General features: G+C 39.8%; 2 protein-coding genes across 10 annotated transcripts in view; one reads left to right on the top strand and one right to left on the bottom strand.

The window, feature by feature from the left end:
• The window catches only part of prss35 (serine protease 35), a 5,951-nt gene extending 1,315 nt beyond the window's left edge, over positions 1-4,636 (top strand). The window contains exon 2 of the mRNA XM_008431902.2: positions 2,218-4,636. Within this exon, the coding sequence (XP_008430124.1) occupies positions 2,237-3,511 (1,275 nt within the window). The 5' untranslated portion in view covers positions 2,218-2,236 and the 3' untranslated portion in view covers positions 3,512-4,636. The remainder of the gene's footprint in view (positions 1-2,217) is intronic.
• A 635-nt stretch (positions 4,637-5,271) lies between these two features.
• Positions 5,272-24,502, bottom strand: part of snap91a (synaptosome associated protein 91a) — a 45,546-nt gene continuing 26,315 nt past the window's right edge. For 2 of the 9 annotated variants that reach the window (XM_008431903.2, XM_008431904.2), the window contains 19 exons: positions 24,025-24,037; positions 23,712-23,881; positions 23,533-23,624; positions 22,838-22,852; positions 22,271-22,564; positions 20,420-20,497; positions 18,177-18,440; positions 16,253-16,336; positions 15,854-15,922; positions 15,408-15,536; positions 14,458-14,529; positions 13,206-13,406; positions 11,283-11,468; positions 11,154-11,172; positions 10,947-11,037; positions 9,903-9,980; positions 9,659-9,778; positions 8,701-8,789; positions 5,272-7,873 (listed from right to left, as the gene is read on the bottom strand). In XM_008431903.2, the coding sequence (XP_008430125.1) occupies positions 8,709-8,789; positions 9,659-9,778; positions 9,903-9,980; positions 10,947-11,037; positions 11,154-11,172; positions 11,283-11,468; positions 13,206-13,406; positions 14,458-14,529; positions 15,408-15,536; positions 15,854-15,922; positions 16,253-16,336; positions 18,177-18,440; positions 20,420-20,497; positions 22,271-22,564; positions 22,838-22,852; positions 23,533-23,624; positions 23,712-23,881; positions 24,025-24,037 (2,056 nt within the window). In that variant the 3' untranslated portion in view covers positions 5,272-7,873; positions 8,701-8,708. The remainder of the gene's footprint in view (positions 7,874-8,700; positions 8,790-9,658; positions 9,779-9,902; positions 9,981-10,946; positions 11,038-11,153; positions 11,173-11,282; positions 11,469-13,205; positions 13,407-14,457; positions 14,530-15,407; positions 15,537-15,853; positions 15,923-16,252; positions 16,337-18,176; positions 18,441-20,419; positions 20,498-22,270; positions 22,565-22,837; positions 22,853-23,532; positions 23,625-23,711; positions 23,882-24,024; positions 24,038-24,502) is intronic. The other 7 variants (XM_008431905.2, XM_008431907.2, XM_008431909.2 and 4 more) reach the window with 7 other exon arrangements.

The following is a 24,502-nucleotide window of genomic DNA, read 5'->3' as shown; positions in this document are numbered from 1 at the left end:
TTTTTTTTTTTTTTTTGCTCCTTCATTTATTGAAAGTGTTTTACGGCTCTTTGCGGCCATGTATTTTACTACCAGTCTGTTGTATGCTGGTTAGATTTCAGCCGCTGGCTGTGTTTTATAGGAGGCTGTGGGGAGCAGCCAGACCTCAAAAATGTCCCGACTACAGTCAGAGTCGGTTGGAGGAGACGTCACAGTTACCTTGGAATATAAAACAATAAAATAAAAAAGTTCAGAAAAGATAGGGGAAGCAGACATGTGGAATATGTGCAGTTGGTCAGAGGTAGAGGTAGAGGGCAATCTTTTTTTTTTGTGCCTATATCTGGTCTGGTGAGCCTGAAAACCCCAGTACAAAGAAAACCTAAAAATATCACTAACATCTCATACAAGTTTTATTTTAAAGCTACTTTAAGCCTTGCACGGATGATGAAATGCTTGTAGGTGAAAGATGTAATGATGACATTTTCCTGGGAACCTCTTCTTTAAACTACAGAAGCATCAATTTGAAACTGAGTTCATTTTCCCTCTTAAATGTTGATTTTGAACTGATTTGTAGGGCAGACATGGGCATTTCACTTTTAATTTGTCTGTAAAGCGCCAACCAAAACCGTAAATCCTCCTCCATCCAAATAACTTTCTTTTCCAGTGTTTGAAATCGGCAGGCTGACTTCACAGCCGCAGCCCTGCTGACGAATTTCATTTCTGCTGCTTTTCTAGTTCAGCGATTGTCTGTCCAATCTATTACAACACACCCCCAAGTTAACGCACGCATATGTGGACTCTGGGGGTGGTGGGGGGGTTGACACTCATGGGTATAGGAGGCAGCAGACACCATCGGTCTTCATAGTCTCTCTGTGTTTGATGCCATTTGTGCGCATGGAGGGCCGCATTGTGGAGCTGCAGGAAACCAGATATGGTCATTACTGAAGGAGTAGGTTAACCATTGTGGCAAACCTCCAAGCCAATGTCTCAGCTCGTTTAGAGAGTCTCCGTCCAGCGTCTTCTCACTGCCCACTGCCCTCCAGCTGTAGACTCAAGGAGCAGAAAACTTTTAACCACACAGCTAATGCAGCAGCTCTGGATTTAAGCTGTAAAAACTCTGCAAAAATATAAAACCAAACGTTACTGACTTGTATGTAAAAATGAGGGCACCAACCACCTCAGATGGCTTTAACATATTCAAGTGTGACATACACACACACACCCCTGACCTGCTCGGTTTCCGTCTCCATTGAACGCTGGAGCTGCACTGCCTCCCTGTGGTCATGAATGGAATTGGCTGTGTTTCTTTTTAGTCATTGAATCTCAAGTCAGGTTTTAAAGAAATTTAGGAATCACTGAAACACAAGTAATTCAGTAAGTGTATACATACTTACATGTTGTTGCAGGGTTTTTGGAGGTGGTGTCTTATTTGGGATAGGTAACGTTATTTCATTTAGCAAAAATCCAGACTACCTTCAATAAGACTGAAGCCAACATCTAGTCATTAGAGAACTTAGTATTGTGGAGCCAGGACCAAAACATTGTACCCCAAAACATTAGAGGATATAAGACTCCAATGCTTAATAAATTGAGGTTAGGAAAGTTTACAAGTCTTTAGTTTTATGTGAGACAGTTGTTATATCTGCTAATACTTTACATGTTTTGTTCTAAGTATGTTTCATATAGGAAGATCCTTAGAGACGAACCATATCCTGCTTCCATTTCCTGCATAAATAATCATCAGTTTCAGTGTATATATTAACTAGAAGACAAAGTGGCAACAGTTTAAGGGGTTAAACAAACACTGGTCATATAAATGATGATGATGTTTCTCAAATAATATTTTCTCTTATGGAGTCATTTTAAGATGGTAGCATTCCACTTTAAAATGGGCCCAACCTGGTTATTAGTTATTAGTGAAAATGCCTAAGGAAATATCTACTCCTTTGAACTTTTTAGCAAAGCCTATCATACAAAAATTTAATGTGAGTATACCCTTCAAGCTCATATGTTTGAGCAAAAGTGCTACATTCACCAAAGTATCAATAAATCTGTACCAAATGTGTGTGCAGAAGTTCACTTTAATGTATTTGGTTGCATAAGATATCTGAAATGCCACAATGTTGCAGTGGCCCCAAACCCTGTGATTCAAAAGTTGATTCTTGCTGGTACCTGTGATTGTCAGAAGTGTCAATGTGTGTAAATTAATGTTTTCATCTTTGGTTCTCTACATTTCAGAGCCAGGCCCAACTTAACTATGGGCCCCATACCACTTTGCGTCCTGCTTCCAGTGATGGTGCTGACTGCAGTGGTGGCTGTAACTGCTGAGGAAAACACAATTGACGACCAATACACATGGCCCCAATGGAAGGTGCCTCTGGTAAGGAAACGACGCACTGTGCCCCTCAGCAGCCCCAACTTTGCAGCTCACCCTCAACCAGAGCTGAGTGGTACCTGCGGGATCGAGTGCCAGCGCCACATTCCCTCGCCTTCCCTGAATGATTTGGAGCAGTTCCTATCCTACGAGACGGTCTACGAGAATGGCACACGCACGTATACCTCCGTTTCTGTGCATGGCCTCAATGAAGTCACTGTCTGGCCCAGAAACACTTCATCAAGGTCCCGTCACAAGCGAGAAGTGTACGGCACAGATACTCGCTTCACCATCGCTGACAAGCAGTACTCCACCAAATATCCCTTTTCCACCTCGGTGAAGATATCTACAGGGTGCTCTGGGGTGCTGGTGTCACCCAAACACGTGCTGACAGCTGCACACTGCATCCACGATGGAAAGGATTATCTAGACGGAGTTCAGAAGTTGCGTGTTGGCATTCTGAAAGAGAAGAGCAGACGAGGAAAGGGAGGCAAAGGAAAGGGTGGGAAAGAAAGGGGCAAAAGAAGAAAGGGGGACAAAGTTAAAGAGGAAGGACTGGAAATGGAGGAAAATGGTGGGAGAGGGGAGCGCAAAGGAAGAGGAAAAGGCAAGAAGATCCGGAGTCGTCGAAGTGCTGACTCTGGGAAACCTTCATTCAAGTGGACCAGAGTCAAAAAGACCCAGGTTCCTAAGGGTTGGTTTAAAGGTGTGTCAGATGGACTGACTGCGGATTACGACTACGCCGTTCTCGAGCTGAAGAGAGCCCCAAAGGTCAATCACATGGATCTGGGTGTTATACCTTCCGTTAAGAAGCTCCCTGCTGGTAGGATCCACTTCTCTGGTTTTGACGATGACCGACCCGGTAACTTGGTGTACCGGTTCTGCTCTGTGTCTGAGGAATCCAATGACTTGTTGTATCAGTACTGCGATGCCAAACCCGGCTCCAGTGGCTCGGGAGTTTACATCCGCCTCAAAGAGCCGGGCAAGAAGAAGTGGAAGAGGAAGATAATTGGGGTTTTCTCCGGGCACCAGTGGGTTGACGTCAATGGGGACGGGATGCAGCAGGATTACAATGTGGCCGTGAGGATAACGCCGCTCAAGTACGCGCAGATCTGCTACTGGGTCCATGGGGACTCGAGTGAGTGTCAGGTAGCCTAAAACATGGCAACTCCCCACTTTTCTGCTTCTTACCCATCATCTCACACCATAGTTCCCCCTTACAGACTTCAAATACCTTGACACATCACCTTGTTTCACCAAGCAGAAACTAGGCAACTGCTTCCTCTTCCCCTTCCCGTCTTTTACCTTGTGTGTCTCCTTATGACTCTACTACAGTGATTCAAGTGAAGTGGCAACAATAGGAACTCATCAATGCATCAAGGGAACTGTGGCTTGTCAGTTGTCTTTTTTTATTTATTTGTTTGAAATATATACGGGAAAGGAAATCCTTTTTAAGTATTTTAAGTCTACTTTGACAGTTTTTGAAATAAATTGACCTCTATGGTCGGAGTACAGTAAATGGTTTATAGTAGGAATCACAAATACTTGCAAGGTATCGTTATTAAAGAAAAGGTTTCTCCACCACTGTAAGCATAAAACGTGAGCATTGGCAATAATAAGACGCCCAAAAACCAACTTAAATACTTTAATTAAAAAAAGAATGGTATGAAGATTCAGAAAAAACAAAAAAATTAATAAGCTGATTTTTTCATTTGTGTATATCTTGAACATTGTATTAGATGTTTTGTGTTTTAAGCTTATCTTTTAATGAGTGTTTTTCTCCTTCTGGATGCTTTTTAGGAGATGGATTTTTTATTTTTTTTTGCTGCTTTTGTAGGATTCATGTCTCATCCTCTTTCATCCGTTCTTGCAATACAGTGAAATGTGGTTTCATTGTTGTGCACATAACTATAACAGAGAATGACGTGGTGCTAATTTATGGGGCTGTAACCTTTTTGTTTCCATTTTGGAATGACTTTTTTGGTGGCCTAGTACTGTAATTTTAAGCTTAAGGTGAGGCTACATGTTTGCGTTACATTAAGACTGAACCATTCAACAATTTACTTGAGCTGTTTTTGTTTCTCTATTTTAAGGGTAACCGGTTTTTTTTTAAAGTCACTTTGTTTTTATAGAAGTAGTTTAAGATTAAATGTAATGTTTCTGACTTGTTCCTGTTGCTTTTTCTCCCAAGGAAATGCAAGACTATCCTTTTAAATACCAAATATCTGCAAATAATTATTAGCTTTGAAGTCTACAAGCCATTAAAACCAAGATTCCCCTTTGCGTGTGTGTGTCTATGTGATGAAAACAAATGCATCCAAGCAAACAGCAAAGAATAAAATGTTTATAAGGTTTTGGTATACGTTAAGTGCAACTTTTTGGCAGAAGAATCTCTAAAAAATGTTAAACACAGTGGTGGAAGTGTTATGATTAGGGGCTGCAACATTTCTTCAGGTACTTGGATTCAGCTCCAGTCGTAAAAAAAATTGACTGGGAATGGGCTTCCACAGAGATTAGTATGTTTGTTTTTAGTAAAATATTCACTAAAAATGGCATAAATGGGAGACATTTGGTTACACAAAAAGAACAAGACTTCAACATTCGTATGGTTAAAAATGCTAGGTTGTTAGTAGCCTCTGACACAAAAGATTTCATCCATTTATTCCACAGAACAATGTTACATCTCTTGACATTTTGGTTAAGTATATAGTTATACTGCGAACGGTGATGTTGGTCATTAGTACTTTTAACAGTATGAATTCCTCACAGAAAATATAAAAACAGGAGAACACATTTTTTCTGTTTCTCAGTTTAGTAAAATGTATGACAGTATTAATCTCAAGAAGTTTGTGGTGATTAAAGCAGGTGTCCACGTTTCAATTTAAGCAGGGTGCACATTAAAATGAAACACCCCCCAAAAAAGTCAGAACAGCTCAATCCGTCATCCAATTTATTGCATCTCGAGGGGCTTACATGCACTGGGAGGGCCATTGTAAACAAAATAAATTTACAATAAAACAAACAAAAAAAATTACAATTCTAATAATTCAGTCATGAAAAAATGTTAATATTCTCCCATGATTTACTCTGACTCTCACAACCAATCCACAAACATGACAGAGAACAGACACAGAGAAAGATCTATCACTTTCCGTAGTTTACAGCACAGAAGAGGAGACTGGCGTTAAATTATGACCAAATGTATGATTACACTCAAAAGTGATTTTACTGAACTCTGGGTTAAAAATGGCAAAAAGGTTCAACTATAACCCCAAATAGAGTTCTCCATAGTTAGAGGCTCCACCAACGGCAAGCCAGATGTTATCGATTAAGGAAAGAGTCAAACACGATGCTCAGACGGAAGCGAAGCAAAAGTTTTGTTTAGTTTTACTACGCACTATGGTGCTAGAGCAGGTCATGTTCGCCTCGAGGCTAAAGGTACAGTGCAGTGTTTTGGCCGCTAGCAACTTCAAGGAGAATCCATCAGAGGAAAAGCCCTTGTAGCTTGTAAATAACGTCGACTTTGAAGTTTCCTAACGAGGTAAACACATTTAGCGTGTCGTTAGGAGTCATGAATGCACATACAGCCTCATCCTTTGATGAGTAATCCTGTGTGTAAACAGAATTTGCTTTGCTTACAGGACAAAACACCACATTGTATCTTTAAACTTTTCTCATTCTCAGCTTACTTTAGTAAGCTGAGCAAAGAGTGACCGAGCGTTCTCTGCAAAATCAACCAGGCGTGGGCTAATTACTGGTCTTTCTGGTACACCAAAGTTGCCAGAAGCCAGAGAAAACAGTGGAGCGTTTTCTCTGGCTGCCCCTCCCTGACGTCCTGCTGCAAAGTTGCCTAAAATATGGCTACTGCACTTTTCCCTCACTTACAAGGACTTGGAAATACTTCCAGTTGGGAAAAATGTGTGCAGTCAAGGTGCTTGGACTAAAAAGTAAGGACCACCCATCACCCTTATTAGTGCTGTTGGCAAGCTGTGAGTGGAATATAGTCTCACTAACAATAACAATTATATATACTTCTGCTACTCTAGAAATTGAATAATAATAATAAAAAGGGATACAATTATGAGCAGGAAGAACCTAAAAACATCTGCTAAATTAACAGGTGGATATTCTATACTTTTTCTCTAATGCACCTAGCAAAATCAAGACAATAAATAAATGTTAAACATAAGTTGTTTTTTTATGGGAATGATGAATATTTAGCAATTTTTCAGGAGTGAAGGGACTGATAGTTATCTCTTAAATGAAAGCAATTATAATAGATCTCATTTCTATTTAAAATCTAGAGAAAATACAGTGATATGACTGCATGGTCTCTGAAAACTATGAAATTCTCAAACTGGCCCACGCCTACAAGTCTTCTCACTTTAATTACTATAATAATCTTAATCTCGTCGATCCAACCCGTCTGAGCATGGAGTTTGCTACGGAAGTCATGAAAATGACAAAACAGACTCTTAAAATTGACCACGGGAAACCAAGTCAACGACTTTTAACGTTTCTACTCAAGGGAATTTCAAACACACCTCTAAGACTAAAGTGTAGTTTTCCGGAAGTACATAAAGTTCCAAGATATGTTCTTTAATAGAAAGGTACGCAGATAGCCACAGTCTGGAGAATTGAACCAAAATGGATGCTGTACATGGCATACAACTAAAGGACATAAAAAGAACAAAATATAGAAAATTAGGCCACAAGTAAAGAAAAGAAAAGAAGAAAGGACCACTTGCTGTTTTTTAATAACTGAAAATCCCACCAAGGTTGATCTTACACATACAGTATATTAATCTTTTTGTGGCGGTCTTATTTGCTTCAGTTAGTTCCAATGATGACGGCAAATAGAGGGATACTCACAAGACTTCTCACGATTTCATGTCTGATTCACTTTTGAGATTCTCCTCACCAGATGTACAATAAAGACAAAATCCTCACCAAAGAAACCCCTGTACATCAGAGAGGACCTTCCTGTAAAACATCACACATATTAGGCCTGTTCAAAAATCTACAGGGAGTTTTGTTTACCCATCTCATCCAACCAACATGGGAACACACAGAAGCTCCTCCCCCCTCAGTAAGGAGGCGGAGACATTAATGGAATGTGGGCGGGGCTTGGGACACCAAAGCACATCAATCATTCAATTCAGCACAATAAATAAATCTAAAACACATAGTTCTTCACTTCCTCTCACTTACTGTCCTGAACAATTCTTTATCATTATAATTATTTATTTTTTTGTCAGGATTTTGTGTCATTTTGTTTCGACAATAAAATTAGTACATCGACATAAGCACAAGCTCTGGATTTTTTTTTTTTTTATCTTATATTTGTATATAATCCATTATGGTTCACTTTCACAGTTTGTGCTACAACATCACACAGGAGAAGTTGGGTCATGGACAGGTGAGGAGGAGAAATGGAGGAACGGAACATTGCTGGCATCTCAAGATGTTGACAGGCGCCAGGTAAACGCTGAGAAGGCTCTGATCCAGAAAGAAAAGCATCTGGGAGACGGGAAACACAAGATTTCAACATCAGACTTATTCATCTTTTTTGCTTTCAATAAACTGTGTGTCTTGTTTCAAAAGAGCACTGTGACGTTTTAAAAAATACATTTGCTTAACAGAAACTTATTTTTTGGTAAAGGATTTGGTTTTTTTTGAGCTGCATCAAAACTGAGTTATTTCGCAAAACTGCAATGGAAACACTTTTTTTTTTTGCTTCACACAAATCACATGATCAACAACCCAGAGGTTGCCACTGGCGCAGACTATGAAGAAGACAACAACAGGAAGTAGTTAGAGGATGATGGCACGCAATGTTTTTTAATGACGTGAACAAATTTTAATTACATTTCATATTCAGTAGAAACACAGCAATTCTAAAATTGTGTTTTTGCGACATTAACAAAATATTGACAAAGTTTTTAGAATTTCATTTGTGTGTGAGGTTTTCTTATATAGTTATCAGATAACTATATAAGAAAACCTCATCCATATTCAATTGTTCCCCAAATCACACAAATGAAACTGTAAATAACTTTTTTTTTTTTTTTCAAATATTGCAACTTGTAACACTTTATTTAAATATGGACTAAATCATAGTCCCAGTATTAAAAAAGACATTACAATTAATTAATAGAAAGAATTGTGAAACACAAATGTTCCAGGTCTCTACTCAGCACCACCTACTGGTGACATGCTGTACGTCACTGCAAAAGTATGAACGATTGGAACCTACCAGTGGCTTATGACTACTTTATTCAAGAAAAAAAAAACACCTCCAAACTCAAAGTATACACAGCATAGAAATATAAAACAGATTTTTCTACCTGGGGTTTTATAAGAAGTCCTTGAGGTCGAGGTCTGCCAGAGGGTCCTTGGGCTTCTTTGGACTCTGATTTGCAGGTCCTGAAGAAAGCTAAGACAAAACCAGGCAAAATGGATCCTTTAAAACATAAGATTTTCAGCAAGATAAGCAATAAAGTCAGCATCATTAACAGATGCATAAATTCCAGCCTAAAAGTCAGGCAGAGTAGGTTTGGATACAGATTTCATTTTCTATCCTATTAAAACAAAAAATATGTAAAAGGCCCTACTAAGCTCCTGTTATCATTTAAACAAGTATTATGTTAAAGAGAAAAATCTGTTTTTATATTCGGTGCCTTGGAGCTTTTTTTTGCACTTAAGCTCCAGTTTTGTGCAAAGTTTGTTTTAGCAGCATTACGTCGCAGACAGCAGATAGAGGGAGAATGATACTTAAACACATTTTTTTCTTGCTTTTTTAAATGCTTTTATTTCCTCTCTTATAAATGCCAGCTTCATATTGAAGGGGTCCTGGCTTTGTTTTTAATTACGTTCCCACTCCCAACCTAAAATGGTCCAGTGCCAATTATCCACTACAAACCGGCATTAAAAGAGCTAAATGTAGCACTTTTAACACTAAAAAGTGCATTTTTTAGTACACTTTTATTTCTTACATGTCAAGAAATGCATTTCTTGATATGTAAATCAAGAAATGTATTTGACCAATAGGGTCAAGGTGATTCGCTGTGTTATGTAGCTGAACTTTTCTTTACACAGTGTGTGACTTTTCAAGCCAGTTGCTAGCACATTATTTTATTTAGGACATCAGAATGAGTGAGGGTAGAAACAATTAATATGGAGAAATTTGTGTTGGTTTGTCAAATGAAATCTGTCTGGTTGCACCATGATAAAAACAGTTCAAGGTGTATGAATACCTACTTAAAGACACTTTAATGTTTTTTTTTATGGTATATGACGGGTTACCGGCGCTCCAGGTGCAGCTCCAGGAACCCCTGTGAACGGAGGTCTCATCATGGGCTGCCCCATCATAGGCTGGCTCATCATGGGCTGCATCATTGGGACCCCTGGCCCTCCAGCAGGAGGCTGTTGGAAAAAGAACGAGATCAGAAATCATTACTATTTATAAATTAATTACAAATATGTTGGATTTTAAACAGTGATTCGATTGTTTTAGCCAATTCTCTAAGCACAGACATTGAAAGCTCACCATGCCAAAGCCAGGCTGTGCGCTCATTGTTGGCACCATTGGTGCACCAGGGGGCGCTGCGCCTGGCGCACCGGCAGCCTGAACATGCAGACAGATTATTTAGTTCTCAGAGGATTTTGGGTCAACAACAACATATTGGTGCAAGTCAATAAGGTTAGAAAATAACAACAAAAAAAAACTGAATAATTTCAGTAATTCAGTTTAAATTTGATATACAATTCATTAAACAGAAAGCGACACATTTCAAGCATTCATTTCATCAAATCAATATAAAATTTACATTAAAAAAATTCACGTTATAAGTAATTTAAATATGACCAAAATATAAAATAATTTAATGAATTAAAATAACAACAACAACAACAACATATTAACAAATATAACATTTCCACTTAAAAACAATCCTGTTGGAGTTTTCTGGTTATTGTATATTTCTGGACGGGACTTTGGGTTTTCATTTGCTTTGAGGCATAAACTTCAAAATTCACAGAACTATTAATCAGTGCGTCAGTAATGAAGTCTTTATGTGTGTGTTTGTCTGTGTACTGTGAGTAGAAAGCATTTTGTGGTGTTATATCTTCTGTTTTATTTTACTATTGTAATGAACTGCAGATGCAAACTAGCTTATGCTACAATCTGGCACAGTGCATCAGATGGTGGCTTTTATGACTGATCTGTACTTTGTCCATTTCTAAATAAAGTTTATCATCATTCTGAAATAAAGACTTGAAATAAATCACTGTGTTTTATTTTAATGACTCTAAATATGAGTTTCACTTTCTGAGACACAAATGGGTGTAAGTATATCGTTTAATCTTTTTTTTTTTTTCCCTAAGCTTTTACAAAAACTGCGTCCTTTCGACTCACTGCAAACTCCTGTGTTTCCTTAGATGGAAACTTTTTAAACTACTTTGAATAATTAATTGCACGAACTGTGTGCTGTTTGGTAACTAGGATCAACTGGAATATTTGTGTGATTGAACTGAAAGGATTTTTCTGTAAAGTGCCTTGAGAATATTGGGATTGTGGAGTTGCTGTTCTCACCATGGGGGCCCCTGGGGAGCCCCAGCTTGTGGGAGCGACCTGCGGCATCCAGTTGGCGCCTCCCGTCAGCTTCTTCTCACCGAGCGGATCCCTTAAAAAAAAAAAAATAGTTGCATTGTTAAATTCTGTCCAGACTATTTACTGAGGATTAGTCACTGACAGGATGCTTATTTGAACGGTGCATTCGCGTTTTAATCACACACTTACTTCTTCTTCATTCCAAGATCTGAAAAGATGAAAGAAAACAAAGAATTGCCTTACAAAACCTGCAGTTTCTTTTTAATCATTCTCTGTGTGTTAATAGTTGCACTCTGTGTGTTAATAGTTGCAGTCTACCTCCAACCAGATTGGCCAGCGACGAGTCCAAGTCTCCTCCGATTGTTTTGGTGGGAGGCGGGGTGGCGGGAGGGAGGGCTGATATTCCTCCTGGTGCACTGGGGGTCCCTGTGCTGCCTGCCGTGCTGCCTCCGGTGCTCTGAGGCGTCACCGCCGGCATCAGCAAGTCGCCTAGACCGCCGAACACTAGTGGAGAGTCACGCGGGAAAAACAGAGAAACGATTACCGACGTGTGACTGCAGCATCCGACTGAAGGCAGGCAGAGGGCGGAAACGTGGCAGCAGGCGGTGCGACAACACGGGGACGGTCCAGCTGTGGCAGCATCTGCAGACGAGCTGTGCATGGCAGCCACTGTCACACCGAACTGAGGATGCGACGGAGCATTCAAAGCTACGCAGCAGCAGCAGCAAACGCAAGGTAGAGATGTTAGGTAGAGATATGAAACCAGGTGACACCAAGGCCATTTCACCTACATTTTTGTCAGTATTGTTCATGGAGAACACATATTTAGTTCAGCAATGAACACTCAGCACCCTCCATACCTACTGACATCTTAAGTTGTCAACATTAACGTTTTATGTAAAATTTAATAAATTGCAAAATTTACTACAGCAGCATTTCAGACTGAAACATGCAGAACAGCCTGTTGATTGATTAGTGTCTACTTTTAGGCATGGTGGAGGATCTGTGATGCTGTGGGTCTGTTTCTCTTCCAGGCATAATGATTTTTCCCAAATATCAGGTAAATTCAATTAAATATTTGTAAGAAAACTGAAAACGGGTCTTTTATCTGTAGGTTCAAAGCATTTGGGCAGGTTAGCACAGATGTGTGTCAAAAAACACAACAACATCTCCTCTTTTTACCTCACCATTTCAGACCTGAAGCCTACTGAAATGATGACATGACCTGCAAGACAAAACAGTATAGCGGAGGTAACATAGATCCGGATGATCTAGGAATATTGTGCAAACTCTTTGTATGCCCCATCCTCGCAAAATGAAAAGCCCAAATGCTCTCCAATCAAATCAAATTTATTTAAATGGCATATTTAAGAACAACTGCTGTTAATGAATGATATTAATCCTCAAAACAGGGTGAAATCAAATGAAACACTACATTTTTCTACATTTTTCTGTTAGATTATGCTGCTGAAATTAAAATTTGAATTTATTTCAAGCATGTCTATAGATCTATACCACCAGTGTCCAGAAATATGGAGGGCACTGGAATATCTTTAAAGAAATCCTTGTCTATGGTGCATTCATAACAACAATACTTTCTATACCTGCAGGTTTATCAAACTTTATAGCTACAAGTATGGTGAAAGGTATGAATAGCAAACGGCCTTGGTGACAAAAGGCGGCCCTAAAAATACATACACGTAACAAAAATCTCGTCTCATGCGGTAGACGTGAGCACTTTTTTTGCGGCATGCAATGGGGAGAGAGAGGGAGCGCCGTCCAAACTGCACTGCAGAGTTGAACTCACCATTTACAGATTAGATGAAGCAAGCAATGACCCAGCAGAGTGGAAGAGGACAAGAAGAAGGGAAGAAAAGAAGCAGAAGAAGAAGAGTGGGTGGAAAGTGAAGAAAGCACAGCGTTTGTGAGAGTGCAAAGAAAGTAAAGACAGAATCAGGCAGCAGTGCTGAGGAGAAAAGCAGTCAGCAGGAAGAACAGTTGTACGTCAGGAGGCCAGTGACAGCGGTGCGTTTCAGTGCCTCGTTCATGCAGAAACCAAGCCGTCAGCGGGAAAAGGGAGCGAGGTCCGCTGTGAAAACAGCTCCTCGACAAGAAAACCGAGCACACTGAGCACCTTTACCAACAAAATGCTTTGGGGTTTGTTTTCCCTTCCTTTTTTTTTTCTACACAAGGCGTGACGAAGGATCAGGTTGTTAAAGGGAAACTCCTAATTCCACCTACTTGATGCATCAAAGCCACCAGAGGGCGCTGGCGTGGCGGACACAGGTTCTGAAGCCGCGGCGGGTACTGGCGGTGTCGGGGATGGGAGCGAGGCCAGCGAGTCGAAGCCGGTCTCCAGAAGGTCGTTCTGCACTGGAGCCGGGGCCAAGGCAGGGGCCAGGGCCGGGGCAGCCGTGGGAGCCAGGGTGGGAGAAATCAGGCCTGAAGGGAAACACAGGAACGACCGAGAACTGTTCACTCTGCTTCCAGACTGGATCGAATCAAGAAAGCAAACATTTAAAGGGACAGTTTTATGTAGTTTCCAGCCACATAGAGCACAATAAAGTAATAATTGGTTGTAATAAAATTACTGTAAATGTCAAAATGACATAAAAGAAATTTGAGTTCATAATTTAATGCCTTGAATCTGGATCTCTGTCTCTTTAAGAAACTCCTACTCTTTGACAACATTCATCTATAAAGCATTTGCATTTTTAGGAGTGTTTGCGCTGAGAAGAAACTCATATAATGAGCTCAGCACTGTACAATTAGCAGTGTTTGCTAATTGCTGCTGGCTAGTCTGAAGGAGATGAGTGGGGGAGCCTCCATGTGGAGGAGCTATGTGGAAAAAGCAGTGCTTTGTGACACAGGTATTTATGAACCCTGAATGGTTGCTATGGAAGATCAAAGGATTTCTCTAACATGCATAAAAAAAAAATCAAAGCAACACTCCGGGTGTGTTTTTGATGATTGTTCTGCTTTGTCCTTCTCATGTGACCTGGTGCGTCCAGATTTACCCTCTTTCTTCCAGAGTGACCGGCGCATTAGAGTGAGGAGAGCGGCGGATGAAGAGTCAGGCCTGGAGTCTACTGACAACCTGAAGATACCGAATGACTATTCCGTCTGCGGATTGTTTCACTAATAGACACTTAAACATGCCGACACTTTTACTGCAGCTAATGTAAAAGTGCAATTCAAACTGGCCAGGTCTAAACGAAATGAGCCGGACAGAACCGAGGCAGGACAAATCCTGAAGGATGTATGAGGTGAAATATTTCAAATAAGCCTCGAGCCACTCTGGAACTGCTGTGTATTTAATATAAGTGTGCTTGCCAAGTCTGTGAAACAGCAACATTAATCTGACTAATGCGTCTCTATCGTTACTCACTGCTTGCCATATTCATCGGCACAGAACATTTCCAGCAGCCATTCCCCATTTTTAATTTAAATACTCAGATTTTATAGAGGAGCGCGAGCGCTAGCGGAGGCTAACCTCCCAGGAGATCAGCTCCCGGCACCGCAGGGGCAGAGCTTTGCTTCTCCTCCACGGGACCGCTGAAGGAGTCTACAGAGAGAGGGGTGAAAGGTCGACTCAGCATCACTTAAAAAGAGACAGCAGGATTAAGATATATGTAGGGAGCTGAAAGGTCGACTTCTGCTGTTCAGCACAGTAATCGCTTTTCAGTGGAAATGTAATTTAATTTGTCTGAACTGAAAACAGCTTCTTCAAAAAATAAATACAGCAAAAAGACTCAGTGACTACAAGAGTCACAGTAATGATCAACTCTGAAATTATATGGGATTCTTATGCATCACAGATGATGCTTAAATTCATTTTGCAGGTGTGGTTTCAGAGTATTTAGTGATAAACAGTAGTAATTTGATGTATATTCTTCATCAGGGTTTATATACTTCTGTCTTTCAACCAAAACATGTATTGAAAAATGTAAAGTTAAAATTCAAGGATGACATATTTTCGGTCTCAGAAAAACATCAGCAAGATGTCAGACCAAATCACCTCAGACAGAAACGACATTACATCTCAAGACAATAATAATAATCTGATTATGTAATCTATCATGTCATATCAGTGGTGAAGATGGTTAGTGTTTATTTCATAGACGTTTGGTTTGATATTCAAACCCTCTTCTTTAAGGATATTTCAGTCCAGTTTGTGGACTGAAGATGTTGTCCTGAGACATGGGGGATCTTCTAAAACGTATAAAGTACACTGGTTTGTTAGTTGCTGAAGTTACAACATTGTGTAACTTGACAATGGCTGGGACTGAATGCTTAAATAGGTTTGATCCTGGAAGGAAATTCTGCAGGAAATACAAAAGTGTGCACTTCGATGGCATGTATTTTCTCTGCAGCGCAGGACGTTTGGTGACATAGATTGTGATCGTTATACCGAGTGTTTTTGTGCACTGTGACATTTATTACCCAGTAGGTCAATGACCGGCTCTGGCTCTGGTTTGGGTGGAGAGGAGGCTTCTGGTATGGGGGTCGGGGCGGAGGCAGGAGTTGGGGCAGGAGAAGGAGTGGAGGTTGGAGCTAGAGATGTAAACGTATCTAAGACGAAAGTGGAAAAAAAAACATGATTAGATCAATTCAAATTATTTATTGACAAACAAAAACGACAAGGATGTTTTCTTCTGGAGTTCTTCTGCCTGTTATTGTTAAAGATCGAAGCACATTTGCGCACAGAAAAGCAGAGAAAAGCAAGCATCCCTGCATCGTCACTGCGTATCCACATCCTGGAAGCGTGCAGCATTCCGGGACAAGACGTCCGCAGCTAGCATGCAAACTTATCTGGCTGCACTCCTCATAACGGGTAAGGAAGAGAAACAGCCATGAAAGTCAAGATAAAAGCAGCTCGACCAACTCACCCGTCACAATGTCTCCAACTGGAGCCGGCTCGGGCAACGGAGAGGGCCCGCGTGAAACGGCAGGTAGGTCTAATTTACCGACGCAAGCAAGAGCCAGGATACAGGAAGGGAGGAAAAAAACGTGGAGGTCGGGGGAGCAAAGAAAAGCGTTAGCATGGCAGGTAGAAATGGAAAAAGAAGAGAAAAAAAAAACATATACAGAAAAGCAGCCACAGAGACAATCCGGCAATTGACGAGTGGGGAGCATGCACATTTCTCATATCACTATGAGGGACAAATCAGGACACGGAAGGGAGAAAAATAAGAAAGAAATAAACTGTTGACAAAGGAGAATTACTATGGAGACCAGAGGAGGTGAAGAGGCTCCACAAACAGAGAAAGGGACATCAACTCCTGTACCTGCACCAAAAAGGTCTACGCTAGGAGTGGTAGCGGCTTTGGATTCTGTGGTAGGGCTTTGCTCAGGCATAGAATCAAACATATCTAAGAACAGGGACAGACAACCACATGGACATTCAGATTCAAGTCCGGTGCATGATGAGTTATAAAGAAGAGAGATGAGGGGGAAGCAGAGAGAGCAGATTTGTTTTTTGCTTTTTTTACTTTGATTAATTCAATGAGTCAGAAGCTGTGTAACGTTTCAGTGCAATGAAACAAGACAGTGCAAATGTTAAAGTGGAATATTGCTAAATTTCAAACGTCCACATATGTTCAACGTGAAATCTGTGCAGTTTTACTGACTTATTGGCAAAATTACTTGTGCATGTAATTTCAAGCACTGTGATCGAAAACTGCAATGTTTCAACTGGAAAATGACCAAAGGAATAAAGTTAGTGTAAAGCAAAGTTATTTATCCTCAACAAGCCAATCTTTGTTGCAGGATTACCAGAATATAAGAAAAACACAGTTCCTACAAAAGTTAACGTAATTCTCCAACTTTCATCTCAAGTGTTTGAGGCCTCAGCTAAAATGTATCATTATTATTATCATTATTATCATTATTATTATTATTATTATTATTATTATTATTATTCAGGAGGTATCAGCTGTGACTCCAGATAATCATATTTTTAAATGATTGACATCAGGAGTCTCTGATGAAACCCAGCTCCTGATGCTGCAAACTGTCTGTAATCAGATCAGACAGGAACAAAATGTGGACTGTAGACTTCAGTGTAAAAGTCTTTTTCACCTTTTACAGTGAAAGTCAAAGTGTGAGAAACAGGCAGAGGCTAAAGGTCACTAAAGCAGGAAAACAACTTCCTCTATAAGTTTATCTTTACACTCTCAACTGGAATGACATCAAAACATACTAGTTATTTAGCTATATTAGCTAAATTATCAACAAGTCATATCAAAAAAAGAAAAGAACTATGCTAACATTAGCATAGCACATCGGCTAACTGCTCAAAATGAAGAGTAGGAGCAAACAACTTTTTTATTTTTATTTATCTTGCTGAAAAGTTACATTTAAGTAATTTTTGTCTTACTTCAAGTGTACAAACATATTTGAACTAGAAACTGGATTAAATACTTGGTAAGTGTTTTTGCATGATATGAATAAATTGAACTAAATTGAGCTGAATTTGTTTGTTAGGGGGATTAATTCATTGTTTAGCTGTTCCATTATTCATTTTTCTAAATCAAAATGGTAAAAGACACATTTTCATCATCGAGTTCATAGATATTTTGAACGATAATCAAAATATCAGTGAATGACCAAAACAGGAGACATTTATCCTTTTTGGAGATTTTCCATTTGTAAATATTCCAATCACTCTTCAGGTTTTTGAAGTGAATCAGAGCATTTTAAAGAGATTCGTGGAGCATAAACTCTAAAATGAAGCAATATTCCATTTTAACTCAAGTGCATAAGCTACAAAAAGGCATACTCAGAAGGATCTAAAGTTATAACAAACACCAGAAGAAAACGGTTTTCTTCCCTTTAAGGTTTGGCACTCTGTTAGTATTCAGTCAAAAATCAAAGCAAGTTGACCCACCTCTGTGTATAAAATGACAGTTGCCTTCATGCCCCAACAAATCTGATTTTGTTTTGTTCCTCATACAAAAAAAATGTGTTCAATTTGTTTCTATGTTTTCTTATTCTTTGCATACAGATTCTTTTCTGCTATTACAGAGGCAGTCAAAGTGCTTGGATAACGGTAAACAAAACAATAATTCTGAAATGTATCACTGGCACCATCATCATAATCAGTAGCAAGAGCAACACAATCAAGAGTCATCTAAAAATTCATCGTCTCTGTTGCCATAATGCAGGTAAAATGCAGTGAGTGAGTGCAAAATGAGAGCGAAAGGACATTACCACCAAAGATATCTAGAGTCGGGGCAGCTGCAGACTCTGTGGTGGTGGTGTCGGTGGTGGTTGTGGTGGTGGTGGTAGTAGTAGTAGTAGTAGCGGAGGAAGGGGCAGGAGCAGCGGGGGCAGCGATGGGGGCGATGACGGTCGGCGCCTCGCTAGAGGTGGGAGGAGTGATGGCGGTGGCGGCCTCAGAATCGGAAGGCCTCATAGCGAACAGGTCCAGCTCTGGAGCAATGCTTGAGCTCCCTTCAGTGGTAGCAAAGGGGTCTTTAGGAAGAGCAGCGGGGGTTTGGTGTGGACAAGTTAGAGTGGGTTATGATTGGAGAAAAGGAAAAAGGCAGTTTAGGGATGGTGGAAAAATAACATTTATTTTGAAAAGCATGGTTTTGAGGGAAAATGCTGTCTATAACTTGAGGCTACTTAATGTGCATTTATTTGTTAGCAGGAGTCACAATTAACTTCCTCTAACTTCAAAGCATGCAGCATGACTGAATGTTTCTGACCCTGTGAAGCCTGCTAGAGTTGTGTAATAGAGGACATGTCATCAAACAGTAAAAGCAATGACAAAATAAACAGCCAGATTCTCTTTCTTCAGTGGCACCGACTTATATCCATCTGAACATCTCTGAAATTATCTAAAAATGGCCGTCTACTGATGTTGTACATCTAACTTGACTAGGTTTGAGAAGATCTGTGGATAAAAATTAAAGAAAAACAAATACAATTGAGCCAAGTTTAGAGCAGCACGCCCATATGAATTGAGGGTGTAATTTTAACCAAAGATTAGTTTTATTTTTAGTTTTTTTAAAATAAATATGCAAAAAACATTTATCACCTTGTGTGCAAAAATTATTTGAAAAACAAAAACAAAACAAAAAAGCAAATACATTGTGAAGTTAGGCTTTCAAATAAAATAGCTACGTAGCTTATGCTAGCTAGCACTGGGTATGTATTATTTTGACGTTACTTTATGCTTATTTTTTTGGGCAAAACCACTAATACCTACTAATATTTTCCTCACTAGCTACATTTTAAGTTTATTGTTGTTTATTTAAAGGGAATGAGTGAAAATCAAACCCAAAAGTTGTCCCCAGTAGTACTTTTACCATAAATTCAACATGCTAATGCTAACACAGTGGCTGTGAACGTTTAGTGTCTCCTTGACCAACCTAATAGTCTGTTACATTGTAGTGTAGAGTGTAATTCATGTATGTTAAGAGGAAATTGACCCTCTGTTGTTTTCCAAGCTGTAAGAAAAGAAGCTGTGCATAACAGCTAGTGCCGCATTTATACACAGTTCATGATATCTGATAACAAAACAAAGACTAAGGAAACAGTTTCAGTCAGTAATTTATGAACAGATATCAGAACTTTTAATCATCACTGTATGGCTGACATGTTTTTTTTATGTGAATACAAATTTCTTTTTATTTAATCAACATAATGAAAATTTATGTTAAAATGAATGGGTTAGTTTTATGTTTAAAGTCATAAAATGACTGCGACAGATCTGTCATTTTATCTGACTTTTCATTGATGCAGTGTCTCTAGATACTGTTATTTCAGAGGACACAAAAATGATTATAGTCTAAAATCTTCACTTCTAAAATCATTAAACAATTAAAACGTTTTTGCTTTCCACATTGAACAGATTAAACTGGGAAATTTCAAAAATTAGTCAGTAAATATTAGATATGTGAACATTTTGCTTGTAACATATGCAAATTACAGTAACTTCACAAAGATGTGCAGAGAGAGATTGATGTAATGTTTGAAACTACAAGTTTATCCAAAGCATTACAATCCTGTTGGTCAAAGAGAGTTAAGTTATGGTGTTATTCAAAACATAGAAAAAAAAAAAGGTTCTGCAATGATTAAAATAATAATTTCCATCTAATATTAACATGGTTAGTAATACTCAAACAGACTGTATTCAATTTCTTAAGACAACAGTTAACAGCTTTATCGAGTATATTTTAAAGAATATTCCCTTTCAAACTAAACAGGAAGAAGAAGGAGCAGTAGAGATGAAGGAGGAGAGGGTCCATGACTGGGGCATTAGCAGGATTTGGGGTGAGACAGTAGGCCACCCGGGGGCAATGGTTTGCTCTACTGTCTCCTGTAAAGCAGTGGCAGCTTTAGCACGATAGGAGCAAGGAGTCTCATGCACACACGCACGCACGCACGTTTGTGTATTCAAACATCCTCGCAGACAGACGCTCACAAGAAGCCGTTTTGTGACCCACCAGATCCACTAAATGCATCAGCAGCGGGGCCCGTGGCCACGGCAGCAGGACCGTCTCCTGGGGAAGGTGCAAACGCATCTAGGGTATTGCAGACGACAACAGTGGACACGCAAAAAAAAAACAAAAAAAACAAAGCGAAAGGCAACACCCGGGTAAACACACCAAGACACACAGACGTACAGAACAGAAGATGAGTCAACAGATGGAAAAAGGACAGGAAACAAAAAAAATGAGAGGTTAGCATCAGGAATAAGGCTGAGAATACAAGAAATATGCAGCCTGGTTCGGTGCAGTGATAGATTCAATTGCATCACTGCTCACATGATGAGTTTAGAGAGGGTGTGGGGAGGAAGGTGGGGGAAAGAGGGGGGCTGCATAATGCTGCATTCACTGTGCGCGCTACCTGCACAGGCTCGAGTAATGAAGCTAGTTGTCACAAGTTACTTTGACTCTGTGACAAATCGGGAGGATGGCAGCAGGGATGGAAAAACTCATGGTCTCTCTTTGACAAAGAACTGATTTTTATTTAGTAGTCATTAAGCTTTAGGAGTGATTTTTATGTAGAAGAGCAGAAATATGATTATGAAAGTGATCTGTCAGCTCATCAGCATGACAAAAATATCGAACAATAGGAGTAAAACTATTTAAGAGATTTAACAAAAAGCCCAAAAATCTAAAAAATATGCAGCATATAAAAGTAGATTAATTACATCTTAACAGGGCTTTTACGATACACACATGATTTCAGCATTATAAAACAAATGAGAGTTTTAAAAAAAAGTGAATTATGAAGAAATTATTTGGATGGAGTAGAAATGACAAATGTTTTCTTCTGCATTAAGTGATTAAAGGAGGATTTAAAAGCTGGATTACATGTAAGCAGATTTTTTCTGAGAATGTTGATTTGAGATTAAAGGGGGCATTTATCATATCATTTATCATTTATCAAGAAGTTTTGATAGTCATCATAGAAATTCAGATTTATCATGATGTCAATAAGTTCCCAGTAATTTTTGAAAAGAAAAAAAACAAAACAAAGTATTATCCAAAATGTCATCTTTACTATTTTCTCCAGTTTGTCCCATGAGTTTTTAAATTAAAAAAAAAAAATCTATTATTATTACTAAGTAATAATAAGAACAAAATCTGTGGAGTAGTCTTTGGCAGACTTTTGCTAATAATAATAATAATAATAATACACACCCTGTTTCAGTTTTAGGGGTTTACATAGAAATAGTAAATTGAATCTAATCTTTAACAGGTTATATAATAACTGACATTTAACTTCGAATGTAAAAACAATACATTTTGCACTGTTATTTTATAAAGATAAATTAAACCAATACCTGTGTGAAATTCACAAGACTTAAAGAGGAAGAAAACTTCAGCAGGTGACATGACCACCATAATAAAAGTTTTCTGCTGCTCTGAAGCATACAAGAAAGATATTAGCAATTACCTTAGGTATATAATTGTTGCTGCTTATCAATCAGGGAAGGATTATGAGACTCTACAGTTTGAAGCCAAGTCAGCATGCTAAAGAGAAAAGTTCATGACAGAGCAGACTGAACAAGTGAGGCTTATTTAGGAGAGCTGCAAAAACAAAAGTTTTCATAAAAAATAGAGCAACATGATCAGGGTTTCTGGCTCTTCGCTCCATCTAACATTAAGTATAAGTAAGTTAGTAAGCTATTACGTACAGAAGTTTAAACCTAAAATTGAAAGAGGACAAAGTTTTTTTTTTTCATTTTATTTATGTTTTTTTTTACCATGACCGTGTAACACTGTATGACTCGACAATGACGAGGTTTGGCTTAAGCCATGCTAGGCTACACGCTAACCTACACTGACCTCCAAAAAGGTCGATGTCAGTGGCTGAGGCGGCAGCAGGAGCAGAGACAGGCAGCGATGTGGGGGGTGGCACCGGTGCAGCTGCAGCAGCAGCAGCAGCAGCTCCAGAAGCGGTTGCCGGCGCAGCGGTTGCCGGCGCAGCGGTTGCCGGCGCAGCGACTGCGGCGGCTGCAGGCGCAGCAATGGTGGCAGCGGCAGCAGGGGCGGTAGTGACGGCAGCGGCGGCTGCAGCGTCAGTCGGCTTCCCGTCTGCCGCGAGAGCTTGAGGCGCGCCATTGGTGGCGGCTGGGGCAGCTATGTGGACAGAAGCCCCGTAATCCCATTGCCAGACCCAGTCACCCCCCAACAGACAGACAGAAAAGGAGGAAAAGAGAAAATAGAGGAGAAGCAGCTCATTCAAAGTGAACGCAAGGTGGAAGGATTTAGACTGAAGTGTGTGGTGGGAGCAACCGCTGGCCATCGAGACAAACTTGGAACAGAAAACAAAGATGGGACCTGAAAAGCAAATATCAGCTAACATTTCACAAGTTCAGTCTGTGGCGCTTTGACTAAAAGTGGAATACTCACCGCCTGCCAAGAGATCTGCAACAGAGAGACAAAAACAAATAAAATAAGTCAATGAAGAGGTGCTCCGAATCCTCGGAAAAGAAGCCATTCAGTGCTGCAGTTAAAGCAAACAAAACCCCAGTGACCAAAAGTTCACCATTGCAAAGAGCTCATCAGGGTTAGACCTTTTCTCTCTTGGTGAGAATTTTATATCCAACTTTAACATTTAGATAAAACAGTATTTTATGACTGTGAAAGTGTTAGTAAAGCTCTAGCATTGTAAAAATGGTTTCTTATCTTGGGATGTGTGCTGAGGTTTTGAAAAATGTGTGATAGATGGGTCTAAGTATAGATTAATAGATAAATAGATTTTATGGAACATGGAGTTCTCTCACATTTTAATAGTGTGTGTGCTGTTTTTGATGATTTTGAATAGTATATCCTGGGATCGAAGGTGTGGAATTCAAAGCGTCTTTCTGCCTTTGCTGTTGTTGTCTTGGTTTACTTTTTACTTTTTATTTTTTACATTTAGAGATCACCCTGTTGTCCTAGGATAAAATTTTAATGCCCAGTGAGCGAAAAGAGTCATAAGATATTAGTTCAATTATCAGAATGTGGAGAAAGCCGTCAGTTTCAAAACGGTTCATGAGAAAATATGCAAGTATCAGACAATTCAATGCAAGCTGGTGGGTTATGTATCTATAAGGAGATCTCACCTCCCCATCCAGTCATGGACGTTGTCGCAGTGCCCCCTGCTGACGAGGACGACATAGGGTCGAGATCCAAAAGGAACCCGTCGTCCAGAGCGCTGTAAACGGAGGAAAGACCCGTTTATAGAGGTCCGTCTTGATAAATGAATCATGTAGTTTTCATAGCGTTGTCGAGTGACACCCACTTGCTGGTAACGGTGGAGGCAGGGGCCGGTGCGGTTGGAGTGACAGAGGGCGGAGGGGGTTTCGCCGGCGGCCCGGGACGAGCTGGAGGCCCGCCGGCCGCAGCGGGAGGAGCAGGTTTGGCTGGTGCTGCCGCAGCAGCAGCAGGAGTACTGTTGTTGGCTGTTGCATCCTGACGCAAAGAAATTGCCCCCTTAGGTGGTAAATAACAGGTTTGAGTGATGGAAGTCAATAGCTTCCACCCTGCAGCTAAATGTGTCGCTTTGCTAAGAGATTTTTGATTCTAATTGTCTTAAACAATGATCACGGACTTACCTTAGTGGGCGATCTGCAAAAACAACAATGGTACAGAAGTTAGAGTTTAGTGATGCATGTTGGTCACAGTATCTGTTATTGACATGGTGCAACAAAGTGACAGTAACATCCATCACTTTGCACAGTCAGGCTTAAAACATGGCTTAAAAACTGGATTCCATGCAGGTTGGTTACTAACAGCATCTAAGCACCAAATTCACTTTTGTTTGAATGAAAATGTTTGGGAATGAAAATTCCCAAACAAAGTTTAGAGATGGATTAAAAACAGGTGGAATTAGTGCCACTGAAAGCTAAAGAACAAGACTTCTCAATGGGATACGTTCCACAAGGAGATTCATGTTATGGTGAAAATACTTCCATAGAGCTGCATCTAAAACTAAATGACAGTTTATGACAATAAGCTGGTTGTTCAGATGCCCTTTCTATGGAGCCACTGAAAGCTGTCCTGTAGGACAAACACATTCAAACCACAGGAAAC

This window comes from Poecilia reticulata, linkage group LG16, assembly GCF_000633615.1.
Source record: "Poecilia reticulata strain Guanapo linkage group LG16, Guppy_female_1.0+MT, whole genome shotgun sequence".
NCBI classification, from domain to species: domain Eukaryota; kingdom Metazoa; phylum Chordata; class Actinopteri; order Cyprinodontiformes; family Poeciliidae; genus Poecilia; species Poecilia reticulata.
This window is presented reverse-complemented; position numbering and strand designations above follow the sequence as displayed.